This window comes from Notothenia coriiceps, unplaced genomic scaffold, assembly GCF_000735185.1.
Source record: "Notothenia coriiceps isolate Sejong01 unplaced genomic scaffold, NC01 NC01_scaffold00026424, whole genome shotgun sequence".
NCBI classification, from domain to species: domain Eukaryota; kingdom Metazoa; phylum Chordata; class Actinopteri; order Perciformes; family Nototheniidae; genus Notothenia; species Notothenia coriiceps.
The window spans coordinates 2,510,077-2,525,775 of record NW_011359125.1 but is presented as its reverse complement, the minus strand read 5'-3'; the positions used below and the strand labels follow the sequence as shown (position 1 = coordinate 2,525,775).

Below are 15,699 nucleotides of genomic sequence, written 5' to 3'. Positions count from 1 at the left end.
AAAAAAACAGCCGAGGTGTGTGCCGTGTCGCCCCTTCGCTTCCCCCGCCTTGAATGTAATTTTCCGCGGGCGACAGTAAGACCTACGAGTCGACGGGTCGCGTGTGCACGAGGACCGAGATCGCGGACGACCCGGACCCTAAATCTCCGGCGTGTTGCTCCGGGCTCGGTCTTTTCTTCGGTGTTGTCAGGCCTCTGTTGCGACATCAGGCGGACAGCAGGGAATTAAGTGATTTTTGCATTGTTTCAGACTGAGTTCTGTCGTCGGTACTTCGTCGTGTCCTCGAAACAGGCACACCGACGTTGCAAAAGAGACGAACAGACCACAGCCACACTTGCACATTCAACCGAAAACAATCTCAGAAATGTCACAGTTTTTATTATCGGCAATTGCAGGCAATGTCAACTCACCGTCGAAACAGTCCCAACAAAATTATATCGACACAAATTAAAAAAGAGTCACACACAAAGTATACCGCCGCGTTAAAATTTCAGCGTCAACACCTTTCATTGATTCAAAGCATGTAAATCGAGTTCATTCGGACATCGAAAAAAACTTCGTAAATCGCGAAGTGAAACTCAAAACGAAAAATCCGGGATGAATTATGGAAGAGGAGGCGTTGAGTGTAAAGTCTCCCGTTTATGGTAGGAAAAATGGGTCGATGTAAATAAAATGCGTGAGGTACAATTAAAGCATGTATTTTTGCTGTACAATTCGACAGGGTGTGCCATACTACGACATGATTTCTCGATTGACGCGCTGTGTCACTAAAATTTACATTACGCCTGATTTTTAGCTGAAGACGACATTGCCTCATACAAATTTCTGGTAGGTACGCACATGAAAATTAATTCAATTCTTACGACTCATGAAAGAACGGTTGTGTCCAACATTCAAGCATTTTTTCCTCGTGTCTCACCGCGCCGGCAGTGAAGCTAGTGGTCTTCATTGGGTCTCTCTGACGCGCGGTAGCCCAAACTTCGCACTTCGCGCCACGTCGCGTGCAGTTCGTTTGTCCAGAAGCTTCAAGACTTACTCCCAGCTTGTCGGCCGTTGCACACCCTTACATTTGGCTGAAACAAACGAGACATTTGACGCGTTTTTCTTCTGTTCGACCTTACACATCTTCTGTAAGAATCTCACTTGCTAAAGGTAGACCGTTTGTTGTTATATGACCCGTTAAACACATTCCGGTCTGTCGTGAATATCGGATCGTCTGTTATAGTGGAATCCGCGGTAAAAAGAACCGTCTCACCGGGGAAGATTCTCTTCCGGTGTATACATTAACGACAGATAATACTCTGACCAGCGGTCACAATTGGAGAACGGTAACCGTGCACCGAAACAAAAACCCGTAAAGATACGTACTTTCGCTGTAAATCCCGTTACCTCGTTTCCAGCGTTTGTTTACCCGCGACTAACGAGGACTGAAGGAGAGGACGAGTCCCGTTGCGTCCTTCGCCCCTTCGTAGTGTACACGTGTCGCACAGAAAAAGAACCGACACTACTACTAAAAGGTTTTACAGAGAGAAAGGACCAAGGTTAAAATCTGAAAACGAACCACGACCACACTTCACGGACGACGACACACAAAGAAGCAGACTCACTGAAAACCTTGAAGCTCAACTCGCCTTGCATCCGCTATCAGGCGTTGTAAATTACGGCAGTAACTTCAGTTACGGGGTCGTCCGAGACCTAGAAAAGTAGAAACTCTGTAAATTAACTTTGACATGTCTTCGTTTAAATACTGATAGTCAGTAAAGTCGCCGTTTCAATCAGTAATAACGAAATCCAACATTAGCACAAAAGAATACTGAAAACCGAACTTTTAGATAAAATAACTGTGAAGTTACGTGTAATACACGAATACTGGATTGAGCACACTATATGAAAATGGGGTAGGCGAAGGTGTTTTTGCCAGGGTCCCGATCAGAAGACCCCAGTTGTTTTGTAAATTTTGTGCCTTTTATATTTCTAGTCGTGTGCTTTCTTATGCTTGTTTTCTTTTATGTTAAACTGTGTAATTATGTTTATTTGTGCGTTGTTTTTTTCAAGATTCCACAGTGAATTAAACGAATCGCCGCAAGTATTATCAAGTTCTGTAAAAATTAAAAGGTATTATCACAGAGTGGTGAACAAAACTACGAAGTAAAAAACTACGAAGTCAAACTGGCGTGATACAAGCTGTCCTGTGGCCCGTCGACCGTCTTTCGTTCCGTACACTGAAGTCGGAAGACCAACTATCCTCTAAACAAGTTCAAACCTCTAATTTCGAGATTGGGAATAAACCTTCGCCCAATGATTTCCGTCCTTCGATTAGAAAAAAATCGGTTCTATACATCTCTACTAGGCTAGTGCAACTAGCCTGCCTTTCGGCTATTGCACTAAAAAGTTTTTCTTAGCCTTACGCCCCCTCTCCTTTTTTAGCCCCTAGGCCCCTTAAAAAATAAATTTATGTAAAAATGAAATAAAATCAAAAAAAATAAGTTATAAGTGTTTTGTTTTTACTGGACAAGTTCAGAATTCAGTAGACTTTCCGGAATCAAAACCAAAGTCTTAATGTGTTGTAGTACAACACGAACGAAGAAACCCCGGAACAAAAGTACTCTGGACCAACGAATACAAGAGAGTTTAGAAACGTTGTTCTGTGGGCTCACCGTCCGCGCGTCACAGATTAACATCGGTCATTCGGATTGCTCATAACTATGGTCGAAATAAACAAAAGCCTACAGCGTCTGGACGAGCGCGCATGTTGACTTGACTGCAGGTTACCGACCGACACTTTTTTTCCTCTCCGATATAGGTACAACCTATCTTTATACGGTTTAAATTTATTATTTTTACTTGGAATTCCCTGTTGAACTTTACGAAAAAATTAAATAAAAAAAACGGGAGGAATTACCGTACACGTATTTTTAGCTAGCCCTTTTCTAGGCCATTAGCCCGGTTAACAGTTTTCGTAGGTTTACTACGCCTTAGGGCCTAGCCACTCCGTTTTTCTCTCCACTAGCCCTGTAGGATTGTCGGTATAGCGTTTTGCCTGGGGTCGACGCTTGAATCTAAGACTCAAATAAGGTAACCGAACAGGACGTTGGAGGGGACGGGCGTCACAAAGGGTAATGTAACTTAAATAAACGGCCGTCCGGTAGCCGCTTTTACCTAGAGTATTTTTTCTCCACTGCCACCGACTACTAGCCTTTCCCAACGCTTCAAGTTTAGGGCGGACCTTGTGGTGACTTGATTCGCACACGGGCTGAACTCATTCCGGTGGACAATCGGCGAGTCAATGAGGTTCCGTCTACAGGGACATTACACAGTACACATTCAGGAAACCTTATCTCCCGCAGACGAATTTTACCGGATTGAAACATTTAAATATTTTAAAAGACCCTCTTATTTGGTGTCCTACGCGCGTGTTTATCTAGTTCGCTAATTAACACCCTGGTTTGTGACCCCTCTGGACACATTTGAGCGGACCACTTAGTGTATTGTAGTTTACAAACTATCGGGAAATTTCTTTTTTTTGTAAAACAAACTATCTCTTAGCTTTGTCCGTTACGACACACTGTGCCTTGTTGTACGGTTGTACAAACATCGGGCTCCGAGTACCACTGTTCGGAATCCCTTATCCACACCAATTTGACCAGGTTTTCCAACTCAGTCGAAAGGACCTATTTAAGCGCGTCCCCTCGCCTCGCCCGTACGGTTGCTTGGAGGGCGGGGTTGTCGTGAGCGAGTCCTGGAAAGGTGCGAGCACGTCTCTCGACTCCCCCCCTGAAACCGACGACCCAGCACGTTTTACAAATGTTCCCGCCTTATTGGGGTCGACTCCCCTGCCAAAAGGGGCGCCACACAAAATGGACTAATCCGATCGTAAGTTCGTTTCCAAATCAGGAAAACGAACGACTTACCTCTTTTCACCTTTACCGTTCTGGGGAAATTCCCATGATTGCGCCATGCATGAAATCCTCCTCTGAAATGCAGATTAAGGCCAATGTTTTATTGTGGAGAGCCAAAAAGGTTCATGTGTGGGCGTTTCTTCCGTCAACATCCAGCTGTGGGTCAGAATTGATTTTTGTGCTCGTGGAGACAGTGGGCGTGAGGTGAAAAATGGTTTCTAATGGGTGTGAATCTGAGATTGATGTCCAACCGTGTAGGCCGATTCTGTCTTTCATCTCATTCCTCCTGCATCTATGAAAAGGATTTGGTTGTATGTTTTATCCACATTTAGGAGACAAAAGCAGCCTGAATATAACAACAGTCATTATCAACTTTAAAGGATGTGACTTCTGCTTTAGCCTTAAAAGTGTACAAGAGAGCTATCAAGGTGTTTGACAGAAAGCCATATTCATACCACCACTGTACCATCCTTGAAAAACACAATTTCTTGAGTTTTGACAATTTTGAGTCTTTTAAAAGTATCTGTTTTATTTATAAATGTTTACATGGACTGCCCGTAGTGTGCTGCATGAGGTAAATACTTGTATATGCTGCTCTTGCTCTTTTGCATATAATGTATTTATTTTTTGCTATGTTTACAAATGTCATGTTCTTATATGTTGTCTGTCAGGGACTACGGATGGAAATTAGCAAAAAACAAAAATCCGGCATATTTACTTGAAGCATTATTTGTCTAAAGTGTTCATTAATGTGCATTGTCCCTATTCAAATAAACAATTAAATGAAATGAAAATGAAGTATATTTCTGCATCCATTCTTTGTTTCCCTGTGATTTGAAATGTGTCTCATTACAGTAGTAGCAACCGTATTCTCAGATGAACTCTACACACTTTGATTAGCAGGGGAAAATGTACTCTTCTGTAGCCTAGTAACAGGCCAAAGTTATTTAAATGCAGCTTTAAATGATCTCACGCTTGGTGGAAAAATACAGAGGAAAAAGGCTGCTTTGATGGTGTGCTCACATCACATCTCCATGCTTCATTTGTCTCTCCTTTCTCATGTAATGAAAATCAAATGCAGTTCAAAATTATGCCTCAGTCTTGTGTGAAACCTATAGCCCTTGTTCTCACATGCAGGACCAACAAAAAATCCTTTTCCCCGGATGACCTTTTCACATCAAAGCAACATTTCTAGCTAAATGGGGCGGTACCAAGCTCCTATATTCCCACTCATTAGTGTGATGAACAGTAGGTCAAAAAGAAGGTGAGTAAACTGTAAGACCGGAACTGAAGGACTTTGTGACCGAGATGTGACATAAAAAAGAAATGAAAGTGCATATTTCCCTTTATTAGGTCAAATCTTGTAAAGTGTGTTCAGTTTTCTGTCCTTTAAATATCACGTGAATTAAAATGCAGAAGGCTGTGAGGTGTTTCCGAGGCAAACCAAGGATATGCTGGGAAACTTAAAGCAGAAGTGACATAACAGTACACGCTTCTGTGTGTGCAAATTGTGTATTGGAAAAGTATAGGGGTTAAATGGTAGATATGGGAACTATAGAAATGATTCTTTTAGCAGGTTTATTTGAAATACAGCAAGTGCAGTTTACAGCTAATCACATTAGTCATTTTTTGTACTCTGCATTAAGGGATGTGTTATATAATCCATCGACTGTATACTGTAACTAAATATTATGCATGTTAAAACGTCAAAATCGTGTTCTCATGCAACATAGTGGTGACACTGTCCTCTGGATTTTAGGTACTGACGGTGATCTGCAAGAGCAGCACTTTACGTTTTGGCATCACTAAGGTGTGACCAGGTGGGGGGGCACCCCTTGCATGTCTCTTTTGCATTATATGGGAAGCCTCTGATTGATGTTTTTAAACTATGAGTAGGCTGATTCCAGAAAGCTTTTGTTCCTTATATCTCTTTCAAATTCATGCCAAATATACTGTATGTCTTATTAAGTAAAAATTTGAATAGTATTTAAAAAATAACAGATGACATAACACGTGTTGCATGTTACATGCAAAGCTGCATTTTTGTCAATTCAAAGTAAATGTACCAAATTCATTCTATGCACATGAGATAAGAAACCAGAGTCTGTCTGTACAATTCCTAACTCTCATATTTTTTAAATAACCTATTAAACTACACTGGCATAGTATAGATCCTGAAATTCAGTTATGGTTTATGGTTTGTGGTTTCTGCCACCCCGTGATTTTCAGTTTTCAGTCCTTTGAAAAATATTTTGAGGTGCCACAGAGTGCAGGTGCAGGTGGAGACTTTGCATCTACCTTTTTAACGCCCTCGGGGGCACAAGGACAACTTATTCATGGTTTCTCAATTGAATTGGATCATCATTTGTTTGTATCATTCAAAACAATGCATTCCAAATGTGTGAGGAGAGAGTGGGAGAATCAGGGGTTCAGTAAAGGGCCCACAGATTATGTTGTACACAACAGATTAATTGAGCCCTGTTCATGTTTCTTCTGTCAACAACTTTAAAGAACTAAACACTGTTGTGTTAGATGCAGCCTGCAGCCTTTTCCTTAAATCTTTTTGCAATGCATTTTTTATTTAAACCACATGTATGTATGTCATTATCCCAGCATCCCAGAAAAGCACTCTTCCTGTCCCTAAGATATTTGACTTGACCAAATTCCGGTTTAAGAGCATCATAAAAACAGCTGGTGACAACCACTACATGCCAAAAAAAGGTTTCTTGATATTTTAGAAGACAGCAAAATGCAAGGATGACAGAGATTTTCCACTCCCGTGGCACCGAAAATGCCAAAGCTTTCAACATGTCGAAGTGTGTTTCAGTACTTAAACCCCTCTTCTTTTTGGAGTCAGCAAGATCCCTAAACGCTGAGTCTCAACAGGGGGGGGGGGAATGGCTTTATCCGTGCAGTCATGAAACCATAAGAGGAGTCATGTGCTACGGGCTGGTTGACGTAAAGCAGCCGTCAAATGTGGTGAGCCTCCACCAGGCAGCATCCTCTGATGTTCCCCCTCTGTCAGACAAAGCTTCTTCTCATGACTGACCCTCCCAGAGTCTCAGGCACAGGCAGAAGTTCATAATTGTTGGATGAAGCTTCAATGTGACATAAGCCTGTTTGATCCTAATCCTCAATGTGAAGCACAGAATAATCCTCTACACTCAAACCTTGTGAAAATGTGCTTTACCCGGAGAAGGAAATGCTATAATTCATAAATCTATACCAGGTTGTGTATCTGTGAATTTTTCACTTCTGTTTTCCACATTAAAAGGAGTCCTATTTCACTTCTGTCTTACATCTGAAAACACAAGTGAGGATTCACACACATGAATAACCTCATGATGAGGAAGTGGATATGATTGAGGAGGGGAATTTTACATTCCTGTGATGTTGCTTATTTGGAAGAAGAACAAAAAAAAGCCACAGTTCAACTTAAACCTATTTTATACACAGCTGTTTTTGCTCACTAAGTTAATCCGCACTGTGCCAAACCCAATGAGTGCACAACATAAATGAGAGTTAGGGGTCTCTAAAGGTAAACAGTTTATGTTCAGAGGTAATACTGAATTGATTGGATGCCAAAGAATCAGATCAAATGAAAAAGAAAATCAAATGATCATCCATTAATCGTGCATTAACATCTCTGTGCACCTATTTCTTTCAACTTTGTTTATTAAAATAAAAAAGTATCAAGTTTACATGAAACACAAAATACGCTCTCAAAGTTAGGCCTTATTTATTGTAAGACATGTGTATTTGAAATTTTAAATAACGAAATAAAAGGAATCAACACATTTGAAATAACATATTTTACAAAGTGAAAACAACTTAAAACACTCTCACTCCACTTCATCAAATGGATGTCTTTCTCTTAATACATTTTAAATATTATGTAAGGGTTAACATCATGTTTAAGAAGAAGATGTACTCATATTTTCTCATATAAACAGTGCCATTGACACATTATAATAAAGATGAAATACATTTGAAAGGGATCCTGCACAAATATCAATAAGAGAATATATTAAAAGCATGATAAAGTCACTGTGAATAAACATGAATGCTACTTATCACGCTGGATGTCCCATTGGTGGATGGCGCTCTCTAGTGGTTAAAAACGCAATGAAGTAGAGTCTGGCTCATCACTGAACACTGAAGTTTAATGAATTACTACCCTGTAATCTCAGTTTATCTGAATTACAAAAAAGCTTTAACGATGCAATCAAAAACAGGACTATGTTTGAATTGTTGTTGTGTTGTCACTTCACATAATTAAAACCATTGTGGTGTCACATACAATCAGAATATGTACTACGTTTATTTGAGCTTAATCAGACACAAGATATTGACTATAAGTGTTTGAAATAATATAAATATTTGTATAGCTACATGAAGTGTGTTGATATCTGCGTGTCATTGTAAAAAGTAAGCCTCCAGTGAATAATAATAGTAAACGTAATATTAATAGTAATAATAATACAATAATATTCATAATAATTATGATCATAGTTGTAGTGGTAGGCATAATATCAATTTAAATAAATAAGAGAAAAAAACAACTAGGCCTACAAATGCTTTTTTCTTTTACTACGAAGCCAGTAAAGTTGGCCAAGATTAAACCCTGATTTTTATTTATTTTTTCCTTTTAAGAGAGTGGGTTTACTTATAGGTGGACATGGATTTGCCCAATGTAATCCCACCCATGTTGTTACTATAAATTAGGATGCTTGGTTTCTCTGAATAAATAGGAAGTAAACTACACCGTAATGCTGCCTTCACGTGCTGTCCGATTCCAAACTTAGAAACAACGAATACGGAAGCTAAAGTAGTTAATAACTCAGAAAATGGGGATTTAATCCATAAATAATTTATGATAACTTATTAATGGGTAGGTGATAAACATTATAAAGTCACAGTTATACAAAAAATTCGCTAAATGTATTATTTCTGTACTATTGGATGTTTATACGACTTTAAGTCAGAGCTTTATAAGAGGCCTTGAACGCGTCTTAGTTCCCTGCTGGTCAGTCACTCCTCTGCTGTAAACAGACGGTGTGTTCAGGGACTTGACTCCGGCTGGATCCGACCAGAAACTGGACTGAAAACTACGAACAACGATGGTACGACCGGATATATTCTCCATATACTTTTTAAAACATTAATATGTACTTTTAGTGAAGTCCATGTGGTGTTTGTGTTAGTTGAACGCCTTCAGCCTCACCTCAACCTTCTTCAGGAATAGTTTTACCTGAGTATCAAAACAAAAGAATGCAAGAAACTTAAACCAAGGGCACTTCGTTTTGGTCGTGTTTAAGCTAAACGGAGCTCAGCTGGCTGTTTGTTTTATCATAGGTTATCATATTCTAGTTTTTGTCGTTGCGGTTGTGTCGTTCATGCATTATAAATGGATCAAAATGTGATATAACGGCACACTACATGCTGGTTTTTAATGTTTTGAGTGTAACCTCCTGTTGGTTTACCCTAAGGCTCTGAAACCAGTAAGTCTTAACAAGTATTTGTTTGTTTTCCAGCACTGAGAGAGCATCATCAGACAAACAGGAGGGACCACCACAGCCACTGCATTTCCGTCAAAGTCAGATAACAAGGTGGGTAAAATCAATAGAGGGCAACTCTGCTGGTTAATAAGAGCAAACTATGGGTACAGAATAACTCATAAATGATTTCCCAATGATAAATATCTGTATAAATACTTTTGAATAGAAGCATCCAACACCCAGCTCTGGAAAGTAGATACACTTATTCAAGTACTGTTGGTAACATTTTGTGGCACCTTACTTAGGTATTTCTATTTTCTTTGTCATGCATCTAATCCACAACAACATTAGGTTTTTTAAATGTTAGAAGCAAACATTGTACTCTATACCCCATGTATTTTATGACTTCAGTCACTTTCCATATGGAAATGTAAAGCAAACATAGCGACAAAAGCAGTAGCCTATGATGTATTTTTATAATTTATTATACAGCTGCATTGATCCCTTGAGGGAAATTCACCATCTACCCAGCAGATAAAGAATATAAATAACTTGAGTTATCTCCTCGAAGTCTCCATGATGAATGGAGAATCCAAAAACACAGAAACGTCTTTTAAGAATTTGAGTAAATAAGCTTTTAATAAGAGAACAAATCTATCAAAACATTGAAGAATTGAAGTTCAGGTAAGTGGTGTACAATTGATAATTTTTTAGGTGGAGTATTAATTTAAGTAAAATACTTCTTCCACCTCTGCCAATACCTGGCTTTTTTCCCCTCCAAAAGTCAATATTTATTCATTCTGTGTCGGGATGTACTTTGGCAGGATGACAAATCTAAAACTTCCCACTGACACCAGAGTACAGATTCGATTTTTCTAAGGGTTTTTTGCACACTAAGAATAGTAAAAACTCCACACTTGCCAAAGAAGGGGAAGCCCAAAACCATTACAGGCATATTTCTAAAACTACATTTTCTGTAGTACTTCTTTCAATCTCAGCCATTTGGACAATGAAAACGGAGTCATGTTACTGTCTCGATAACCCTCCACCTCCTGTAAGCTCTTAATAGGTCATGCATCTGCTTTCCTAACATGCTGTGCAGAGGTCCTCTCCCTGTGCACGATGACCGTCCTGGAGGACGCTGAGATGAACACCTTCGGCACGGAGCTGCCGGCCATGTTTGATGGCATGAAGCTGGCAGCGGTGGCGACGGTTCTCTACATCATCGTGCGCTGTCTGAACCTGAAGAGCACCGCCTCGCCTCCTGAGGTCGTCTACCAGGAGACACCACTGAGCCGCTACCTGTTCAAAACCTGCCCCATGTTGACCACAGAGTGAGTGTTAATTATTATTATTATACACTCCCAGTTTGTAATACTTCTGATGGACCTTGGACCGGAGCAGTGAATGACTCATTAGAGAGTGTGTGTGTCATACCTTTTTGGCATTTACATTTACACTAGCTAATCTTAGTTATCAGTAACAGCCTTATGTAATACAAGCACGGACATTAACGACTCAGACTTGACCTGGAGACTCAGACTTGAAACTGAGGACATGCAAGATGTTTTTTACTTTAAGAGGTCATTTTCACATACAGTGATAAGAAGGAGCGATCAAAATAAGTAACGAAGAAAAAACATTATTTGTTAAGTCATCAAACCCCTCTTTTTAAAATATAGTATACATCATTTATCAATAAATCTATCTAAGGTATCTATACAGAGGGAAGGTGCCTCTGAGCAAGGCATCTTTCCTTACATAATGGCAACAACAAAAAAGGATTCTGCATTTGACACAAGGATGGGTCGAATGCAGAATCCTTGTTTAAAAAAAAATCCCAAACTGGATCAATAAAGTATATCTTATCTTGGTAAATCAACTAGTTAGCTTCTAGCAACTGTACGAGCTGCCTAACACCTGACAAATGCTTTGGTGTAAAGAATCAAAAGTAAAAAGAACTTTCTAAGATTTCAGGTTGATGAAAAGTAGTTTTTACTTTACCAACTTTAAGTGGTTGTTGTTATAGTGGAACCCAAACCCACAGGAGAACTGTTGTGTCACTAGGGAAGTACAACACGCTCTTGTGTTATCAGTTGTTAGCTTTGTGTTTAGGGTAACTCTCCCAACAGTCCAAGAACGAAAGAGAGGCATACAAATAAAACACTAACAGGGCTGTATGATTACCTCAAATCTAAACCAGTCTGTCTCCATCTAGTCCTCAAAGGGAATTCAATTGTCTATTGTGTCATGACCTTTATCTAGCAAAGAGAAATACAAACCCAGTGTAAACACATTGCACATTCTTCCTTATTACTTGTCAAAACTAGTTGCCTACATAACCCAACAGGTAATCTTTCAGCTGAGAGTTAAGTGAGAGTTTAAGGTGTGGTGCTGGTAATCATTATAACTCTACACCAGTTTTCCAAATGTACAAACTTGTAGTGATAAGCCCCAAGACATTTAAATGAAATGTAACTGTATGCAGCTGCCTCTGGATCTTTTATAAAACTGTCTTCAGTTGTAGTCCCCCGAAGACCTGCAAACTGAAGTTGATGCATAGTTATGGAGTTACTCATTCAGTTTCTCCCCTACACTTGTGATTATCTTTTTTCTTGAGTTTTCAGATAACGGTGGCAGTGTCCTTCGGTCTTATTGTTTATCTACCCCACAACGTGTTAAACATGTAGATGTAATGCTCTTCATCCTAAACAAACCATGGCTGCTTGCACGTGGATAACCAGTATGTTGCTCTTCCAGTTCATCCTGCAAACCTGGAACTCAAAGACCTCCGACATGCTAAATATTGCAAGACCCACTTATGTTTACGGTACACGGGACAAAGGAGTCTAGAGTTAGTTGCAGGATTTACTGGCCTATAAATGCCAACCACAACCATGCAATGTTCTCTAGTGAAGAGTACAGACTGAATTAAGGACTGGAATGGTGCTCTAATGACTGACCGTGTCTGTAGGTCTGTCTGCCACCTCCTATAGTTAGAGTGGTATGCGAGCCTCTGTGATGTGTGATAATCTTTTCTGAGAAATCTTCGGGGTGGCGGCTACAGCTGTGATATGTAATATGGAGCTCGTCCCTCTCTTCAGATACATTCCTCCCCCGCTGTGGGGAAAGAGCGGACACCTCCAGACGGTCCTGTACGGGAAGATGGGACGAATCAACACTCCTAAGCCATGTGGGGTGCGCAAGTTCCTCCCGATGCAGGACGGGGCCACAGCGAGCTTTGACCTCTTCGAAGCTCGTGCGGACCACAGCACTGGAGGTCAGTGGCAACAACTGATTAATCTGGTGAAGCAGTAAAGCAGCTGGCTTTGGATTGACTGCACATTAAGGATTAAATCACACAAGCAGGGCTGCAGAATTAATAGATTTTCAATATGGACTAGACTTTGCAGACCATTTACGTGCATTAAAATCTATATAACACACTACAGGAAAGGGACAACTTTAAAACTCATACCATTATAATTTAATACATTTTTCAATGTCTATGTTTAAATGGTCATTCCTGTAAAATTACAAATCATATAGCAAATGCCACATCAGTCAAAATAATCCCAATTTGTTATTTTCTCCAAATCGTGCAGCCCTACACACGACTACTTCTGTCTGTTGATGAAGATATTTCACTGATTATTGTTATTATTTACCTGCATTTTGACCTGAGTTTGGAACACACACACACACACACACACACACACACACACACAGATAAATAAAGATACACAGACAGACATACACACACACACACACACACACACACACACACACACACACACACACACATGGCGTCCACTTTTAGACCAACACATGACTCCACTTTGTGTCTGTGTGTTTGTCAGATGACATTACCATGGTAATCTGTCCTGGGATTGGTAACCATAGCGAGAAGAACTACATCCGGACATTTGTGGATTACTCCCAGCGGCAGGGGTACCGCTGCGCCGTCCTGAACCACCTGGGAGCGCTGCCCGACATGGAGCTCACCTCGCCACGCATGTTCACCTACGGTAAGAGGGATCATCACATGGCAGACTCATGAGTTACGGGTGTGATTTGTAACAGTTCAAACCTTAATGGGGAAGCTCACTTTGTTGAGTAATTGATGTTGGTTCATTAAATTATGGAGAACTGAAATTAAGGGGAAGAACAGCATGACGAAGGAAACATGAAACAGAAGAGTCGGAAAGAAGTTGTAACAAAGCAACACACTGAGAAAAAGTGTATTTTCCTCCTTTTTGAAGGAGATGACTTTATCATAGCCTTTAAATAAAATGTAATACATTTGAAATGATTTGACCATTTATCTAATGTCATAATGAAATAGTTATTAGTGGTATGACAGTGTACGGAATTCGTGGTTTGGTTCGTATTAGGTACAGTGGGGAAAACCAAAATTCTAATCATATTTTTTTTTCCATCTATAAAAACGTAAAGATTAATCGGTGGCTCATAATTGTTACTGTAAGAATGAAGGTACTTAAATAGTGGAACACAAAACCACACTGAATGTTGGCATCAAAGTTTGAGTATCAGTTTCATTACCCTAACACTCCTAGTATTTATCACTAAATTAGAGTTGTAAAAGAGTTCTTTCCGTCATTCAGGTTGTACGTGGGAGTATGCGGCCATGGTGGGCTACATCAAACGAGCGCTTCCTGAGACGCTGCTGGTGGTGGTGGGCTTCAGTCTGGGGGGAAACATCGTCTGTAAGTTCCTGGGAGAGAACCGATCCAACCAGGAACGAGTGGCGTGCTGCGTCACCGTGTGCCAGGGCTACAGCGCCCTCAGGTTAGTGAAGACAAACACAGGCTCAGAACCAGGACTGTATCCACCACCATCTGTGCATATCAGACCTGTAGTGTATGCACCTGCGGTTACCAACCTTTTTCACCTCTGGGCCCACTTAAGAATCTAAAAGTTTTTTGCGGCCCACATTCTACCATAAACAATACGGAGGCTAAATAAAGTTCCAATTGGTCAATTCAGAACATGTGACACGTTGTTAATCCCGTAGTACAGACAGACCGCTGTCAAGGACTGTAATGACCGTTGCTAAGGAGGATCGAGAAAGAGAAAGGAAAGGAGGTTCAAATAAAAAAAAATTTTAATAATGAAAATGTTTCCAAACAAATCATAATGTTTTGCAAATTATTTGGCGGCCCACTTGCAATGCCTTCGCGGCCCACTAGGGGTCAAATATGATAAATTACATTATCTTAACCCTTTTTGTCATACATACAGTACTTTATTATATGCTTACCCAATACCATGCTGTATACCTTTTTGCATATAATGTATTGTTGCTTTTATATGCACTGAAAACAAATTGAATTGATATCTAATCTTAATAAAATCAAATGCATGTACTAGAATGGTGCTCCAATTGCGGCCCACAAACCTTTGAGTATTCATTAAATGTTAACCTAAGAACTGGTTATCTTAAAGCTTTTATTCTGAGCAGGTCATGTGTTTTTCCTCCCATTGTGTGTGCATGCATTAATGAGTTTGTGCGTGTGTTTGTGTAGGGCTCAGGAGACATTCCTCCAGTGGGATCAGTGCAGGAGGCTCTACAACTTTGTGTTGGCTGACAACATGAAGAAGCTCATCCTGAACCACAGGTGAGGAAATACAACAACACTTTCTGCAGTGACATCTTTGCTTTCAGCTGTATCAGAAATGTACAAAACAAAGCTTGGGTCTTGCTTTTATTTGGGAGTATTGGGTTGTTGATTGCAGTGGATTAATCTAGCAAGAAAGCTAATGACAACACGCCATGTACAATACTTTCTTGACTCCCTATCGGTCCAATATAGACAAGTAACATTCCTAGATGTCGGCCAAATGCTGAAAAAATATGCCAATAGTTTGATTTCCTTTAGACAGACTTGCTGAATAACCTCTCTGACTGTGTTGGACAGGGCTAACCAGCCACACAAGATTTAGTTTCCTGGCTTGAAGTGTCTAAATACCTTTTATTGTTTGTTCAACAGGAGCAGTTTGCTTGGCCTGAACTCCAGCAACATTGGAGATGCAGACCTGGGCCGACTGTACGCAGCTACGTCTCTGATGCAGATCGACGACAGCATCATGAGGTGGAGTTTGGGAGGATTTTAGATTTGGATACATTTATTCTAATGTCATATTCTTTGGAGCTCTTATTTTATCTTATCACTGATCTTATCACAATCTTGTACTACAGGAAATTCCACGGCTACAGCTCCTTGAAGGAGTACTACGAGAAAGAGAGCTGTGTGCACCACTTGCACAAAGTGAGTGTGTAG

At 40.2% G+C, this 15,699-nt stretch overlaps 1 protein-coding gene across 1 annotated transcript; it reads left to right on the top strand.

Annotated features, from left to right (window-relative positions):
• The first annotated feature begins 8,934 nt into the window (after positions 1 to 8,934).
• Positions 8,935 to 15,699, top strand: LOC104957149 (abhydrolase domain-containing protein 2-B-like). Its single transcript, XM_010784762.1, has 9 exons — positions 8,935 to 9,022; positions 9,434 to 9,508; positions 10,500 to 10,731; positions 12,502 to 12,677; positions 13,258 to 13,425; positions 14,023 to 14,206; positions 14,944 to 15,036; positions 15,409 to 15,510; positions 15,618 to 15,699. Exons 3-9 carry the CDS (start codon positions 10,520 to 10,522, stop codon positions 15,697 to 15,699), a joined length of 1,017 nt encoding a protein of 338 aa, XP_010783064.1. The 5' UTR covers positions 8,935 to 9,022; positions 9,434 to 9,508; positions 10,500 to 10,519.